Source organism: Lycium ferocissimum, chromosome 4 (assembly GCF_029784015.1).
Source record: "Lycium ferocissimum isolate CSIRO_LF1 chromosome 4, AGI_CSIRO_Lferr_CH_V1, whole genome shotgun sequence".
NCBI classification, from domain to species: Eukaryota; Viridiplantae; Streptophyta; class Magnoliopsida; order Solanales; family Solanaceae; genus Lycium; species Lycium ferocissimum.
Genome location: NC_081345.1, coordinates 29823081 through 29828864, shown reverse-complemented (window position 1 = coordinate 29828864; position 5784 = coordinate 29823081). Strand labels below are relative to the sequence as shown.

The 5784-nt window shown below is 32.8% G+C and overlaps 1 protein-coding gene across 3 annotated transcripts; it reads right to left on the bottom strand.

The window, feature by feature from the left end:
- Positions 1-475: 475 nt before the first annotated feature.
- On the bottom strand, positions 476-4503 carry LOC132052205 (protein indeterminate-domain 11-like). 3 transcript variants are annotated; one of them, XM_059443610.1, is made up of 5 exons: positions 4136-4503; positions 3748-4014; positions 2894-3296; positions 1723-2105; positions 476-1146 (listed from the first exon to the last, which is right to left on the bottom strand). In XM_059443610.1, exons 2-5 carry the CDS (start codon positions 3914-3916, stop codon positions 581-583), a joined length of 1521 nt encoding a protein of 506 aa, XP_059299593.1. In that variant the 5' UTR covers positions 3917-4014; positions 4136-4503; the 3' UTR covers positions 476-580. The 3 variants fall into 3 exon arrangements, with proteins under 3 accessions (XP_059299593.1, XP_059299594.1, XP_059299596.1); XM_059443611.1 differs by having other exon boundaries at positions 4179-4503; XM_059443613.1 differs by having other exon boundaries at positions 476-1143; positions 4136-4502.
- Between the last annotated feature and the right edge of the window lie 1281 nt (positions 4504-5784).

The following is a 5784-nucleotide window of genomic DNA, read 5'->3' as shown; positions in this document are numbered from 1 at the left end:
ATTAATTAAATCTAAGCCTTTGATAGTAATATGGGACACTTGCTATCCATCCAAAGTAAGAACTTGAATTTGACTGCTTTAATTTTGCTAGTCATAACATACATATGGACATAACAAACAGTAAATAAATGAAATTTTTTTCCTATAAATGCACGCACCTATGCATAACCCACTGACCGGCCTCTCATATATCACTCATCAGTCATCATAAGGGATTGAATGCAATAAATGTTGAAGCTATTAAAAGTACTGCGTATAAAATCCTGAACTGGGCACTTAGACGTACGTAGTCACTATCCAACAGAATTATCAATAGTAATAAAGGCTCTTTCAAAATGTACGTACGTACCATGTAAGAGATCATGAACTTAATCACTACCCCTATAAAAGGAGAGTAAAAAGAAGTTGGTGCAAGTACTAGCTGGTCCTCACCAACTAGCTAAAACAAAAAAATGTGTAACTACACACCCGCGCATCAACAAAATAAAACTAAATCAATTATAATTAAATAGTACCAACAAGAATTAATATTTTAGTTTCTCCGAGGATCGAGTTGTATATCAAAGAGAGTTCTTCTAAGCTAACTTTGCCAAGTTTTATGATTTTTGAATTGATCATGTTCACTAGGAGTAGTAGTACTAACAAGACCAGCAATGTTGAAAATGTCATCATTATGAGAGAGAGGTCTTAAACCCAAGAAATCCTTGGTCATATCCTCATTGATTGTTCTGTTGAAGTACTGATCATCATCTTTCTTTGAATTCAAATTGTTAAATCCGCCGAATAATATTGCATCTTCAAACGTTGACCCTTCAAACCCAGTAGTAGCATTAGCAAAATTAGAAAAAGAAGTTGTCATCATGCCAGTGCCACCACTTATATTTGCAGGCCCAGTAGTGGTCAGCTCTTCACGTGAGGACAGATTCTGATCAGTTTGTTTGGTAGTAGCAACAGACACGTGACTATTGTGGGGTATTTGTCTCATCAGCATGTCTGGGCCTGTGTTTGCTGAGACAGCACTTGCTTTGTTACTAATTGTAGCACCCAACTGACCTGCCTTCTGCAACAATGCAGTTGCAGAAATGTGTGAGAAGACCGCAGATTCTCCTGTTGAATTGTAGGGTGTTGCTGTTGATGTTGGTCCTGCTGCGGTTGAAGACATAATTAGATAAATAAAAATGTAGTTTTCTAACAACTTAATCTATTACATGAGTTTAATCATAAATAATTAAGGGGTCGTTGGTTAGGGCTTTAGAAGATTTAATTAATTGCCAGATAAAAATCAACAGTAAATTATAAGTACAATGTTTGGTTTGAGCTTTTAGGAGATTGAATCTCCACATAGAAAACAACTTTAACTTGTATAACGTTTGGACGTTGCTCTTCTCTTTTTGTTTTTCATATAGAAAAGTAATACATGAGTACGTTGTGTGAAAATTTCTATATTATTTTATGCTGAGTAAAATCTGGAACAAGAATTTGGTATTGGTAATACATGGATTAAAAATAATAAAATGACAAAACAAACCCTCATAGTAGTTTGAACATTTATACTTTGCTTAAAATGTATTCAAATATATTAAATTATACAACTATATTGTATAATAATTTGTAATATATCAAACTAAGCAAAAAATAATAATATCAGACCATATAATTAAATAATTAAAAAATATGATCCGTGAAATAAACTTTTAAATGAGATGGTAAAAAGTTCATTACCTCCAAGATTAGGGTTTGGGTTCTGATGAAGATTAAAATCTTTGTGGCTCTGCGAGTATTCTTGGTCTAACTTAGTAGTTTGGAAGATTGATGATGAGCTAAAGTTATGGGGTGGTGGAGGGCCAGGACCAGCTCCAGCAAATGGTTGGCAATTAGTCATTAGCCATGGAGGAATCTCAATATGTCTGAAATTATCACTTGGCTGCTCTTTTTTCATGGAAAATGTAGCTGGTGGAAGCTGGTCATGGTTGCTAAAGTACTGGGGTTGTTGGAACTGGAGGTTCATTTGAGAGGGGAACATTGTTGGATTTCCAGTTATTGCTCTTGCGCTCTCTACAGCTAAAGTATCGCAGAAAGCTCTGTGTGTGATGAAACTATCTCGTCTGATATACAAGAAAACAAGAAGATTAAAGTTATAATAAAGTAATGAACAGAATAAGGGAAAAAAGGACACTATCACATCGTCACAAAAATTCACAAACGAACTTGCATATTCCAAAAAACATGGCTTAATACTTTAAGCACAAAAGATAAATGGCCAATAGTTGTTTTTGTCGCCTTATGGGAATGCATGGGTGGAAATATGATACTGATATCATGTTAATTACATTATGTAATAATTCCAGACCACAATAATCACTTTACACGCCTAGGCACTTAGACCCCAAATAATCACAAAAAGATGAACTCAAAATTCAAAAGCAGAAACAGTAGATGCACGGACTCGTAGTATATGATTAGAGTCTAAAAAGTTTGATGGAATCGTGTTCGTGTTCATACTCCTGTAGCCAAAAAATGTTTTTGGACCTTAAATAATGTCAATGTAAAAAAATTTAACACTGCCAGGTCATCTTTACATTTATACTAATGCGTTTGAACGTAAATTTGATTGAAATTTAAAAAAGAGTTTCTAAAGTTAAAGTTGAAAAATTGTAGTATTTGGAATATCGAAATTGTGCTTTGGACATGAATTTCACTTGTAAATAGTTGGAATTTCACTTGTAAATAGTTGAAGTTTTGTGAGAAAAAAATTTGAAAAACTTATCTTCAAAAAATCAGTCTAATTTATAATCAAATAATATTTTGAAAAAACAAAAGAAGAAAACCTATACATCCAAACGGCTTCCAGGTAATTTGTCTTATTTTCAAGTATTATTCGGTTGTTACATACCTTGAGAAAAGGGTACCGCATTCACATTTGTATTCTTTAGTGCCACAGGTCTTGGAGTGAGCTTTGCAATCAGATTGAACTGCATAACGCTTAGAGCATTTCTCACACTTCCACTTCTTCTCACCATGCTTCCTGCTAAAATGCTTTTTAATTCCAGTAAGGTCCCCTAATGCCCTAGATGGGTCATGGTGCACACAGTTTGACTCTGGACAAACATACACCTTCTTTCTCACAACTTCATTATTATTTTCTCTCTTCTTCAGCTTCCATGGCAAATTATGCCCTCTTCTGTGGAGTTGTAGATTTTGGTCTCTTTGAAACCCTTTGTTACAGATTTCACAAAAGAATCTGTTGGTTGCAACTAGTGTCTTGGGTGATAAAGCTATCACTTCTGCTTCTGGATCTGTACCAAAAATCAATCAGATGATCATTAATTAAAGAGTTTAAGTTTATATATACATCGTTAGTGGAAAGAATTTTTTTTTTATAATTTTTATTTTTTTTCATAATCACCCTAATGATATCTATAGGTAAAACTCTTTAAAATGTAAATTTTATAATCGGAAAATAATGCAAGTTAATTACTCACTAAATGATTTGATAATATCAAAATCCATATGCTGATGGTGTATATAACTAAACACGAGTTTTACTTCTGTATACTTACGGTCTAAAACAACAAGTAAATACATGCCCATAATAGGTGGAATTAGTAACCGGAAAATATATAAGACAGGACATAATAGCTAGGTTGTGCAAAACTTTTTCAAAAAAGAAAAACTGAATAGTTTGCTAGACAAAACTAATTGAGATTAAAAAAAAAAAGGTATTTAATGATCAATACAGCAGTATACCTGGGTTGCCTGGTTGGTTTCTCTTTTTCCTGATTTGTTGTGGTGGATTTTGATTTTGGGGTGTAATTAAGCGCTGAAGTGGATAGAAGCTGGCTCCAGTAGTATCATTATTCATGTTGCAAGAAGATAAACTTGCAGCTTCACCAGATGCACTAGTTAAACTGGACATGTTTGTTGAATAACTTGAATCATCAAAGCCCTTTTGCCTTCTTCTGTTGCTAATAATATAAGCAGCTAACCAACTATCAAAGTCCTGATGACTCTTTTCTGCTTACAAATAGAACAAAAAAGTTATTGAGAATTGAGAAGAAATGATTGCTAGATCTAAAGATAAAACAAAAACCTAGAAAAAGCTAAACCATAGTAGGTGAACAGATAGACAATATACATATAGAAGCAAAAATCTAGTTCCTCTTTGAAATTGTTTGAACCTTCAACTGCATGCCTCCTCCTACTGCTAGTTTAATTTCTTCTTTCCTTTGGCATCACCCCAACAAACAAGGTAGTAGTAGTTTTTTTTTTTTTTTTTTTTGCAAACCAAAAAGAAACAAAATGAGAAGGAGAGAAGGGAAAAAACTTCAGAGAGGTAAGAGATGTGGATGAGAAGGCCTCTCTCTCCACACCCTATGGCTAAGTCTCTGACGTGCACCTTCTGTCTTCCCTTTTGTTCTCTTCCTTGCTGAAATATCTCAATCTTTCTTTATCATATCCTAGTATAGTATGTATATTGCCCTTTCAATAATGTTCAAACTTTGTTTTAAAATTTATAAAACTTTTGCCTAATTGCACCAACTTTTCCATTCTCTCATAATAAAGTAGCTCAAAAAATCAAACATATAGTACTCATCTAAAAGGAGAGTTTGCTTTCTATTTGACAAGTGTTGAAAGAGACTGAGAAAGACAAAGGAAGGAGATGGAGGCGTTGAAAGCATATACTTCCTCCGTCTCACTTGATATTTGGTATTTTGATTAAGCACGAAATTTAAAAAAAAAATCTTTCTTGTAATTTAAAATAAGTTATGAAAATTTATATAATCATAATCATCTCATCAAGAATGAAAAGAGAAATCTAAAATTATCATCAAAAGTGCATCATATAAATTAGTCACCTGAAAAGGACTAGTACAGTAGCATGATCATTGGTAGTAGTAGTAGACCCCTCTGCTAATTAATGCAAGCTTTATTAATTTACAGTGACATGCATGATTGAGTCATTGATTAATATTTCTAACCGACATGCATGATCTTGCCCCTAAAGGCTTACAATTTTAAATTTCCTTCTTTTGTGTCTAGCTTTTCATTTCATTTTGTTATCATTCAGCCTTAATTACTTTTCTAACAGTGAAGAAAGTTTGTGACATTTCTGATTTGTATAATTAACTCAGCTTACTCCTTTTCCTCGTCCCACAGCAGGGTTAAGATTGAAGAAAAGCCAGTAGCTGACTTTTTTCTTTGATATCCATTTTGATGATAGACTAATTTGAATTCGTGTTCAAAGTCTAATTTAGATATAAAATGCGCTATGAAAGGCGAGTCTCTATTCCCAAGGTTTGACGAACCTGATAACTCTGATTGAAGATAAGTTTATAATAACACCACGCATGTATATATATATATTCTTCTAGTTTTGAAACACGGTGATAGTAATTATATATTCACTTCAGTTAAGAACTTCTTTGTCCATCAAATTGACTTTCCTTGATCTAATCCTACTTTCACAGCAAAAGAAAAAAAGAATAAGGATAAGATTAGATTTTACAACTATATCCTGTTATTCCATTTGATTAATATGTTACAAAATATAAAATAATCTTCGAGTTTAATTAAAGCTCTTGCCTTTAATTTATTTTCACTTCAAACATGCAATAAAAGTGTTATTGTAAAAAATTGATAAAACTGTTGTCTTTTTTGACTTCTTTGCATTAGAATAAACCCACATATATCATTTTCATTTGAATTCGATAGATTATTAATTGCAATTGTCCACTTTTGAATTTTTCTTAATTATTTATTCAAGAGGCCAAAAAGGAAAAAAAG

Coding starts and splice junctions, on each gene's coding strand:
- LOC132052205 (XM_059443610.1), bottom strand. CDS start 3,916: ATGTCCAGTTTAACTAGTGCATCTGGTGAAGCTGCAAGTTTATCTTCT. Junction 3,297..3,747: donor AAACCAACCAGGCAACCCAG/GTATACTGCTGT, acceptor TTTTTGGTACAG/ATCCAGAAGCAGAAGTGATA. Junction 2,106..2,893: donor TGCGGTACCCTTTTCTCAAG/GTATGTAACAAC, acceptor CTTGTATATCAG/ACGAGATAGTTTCATCACAC.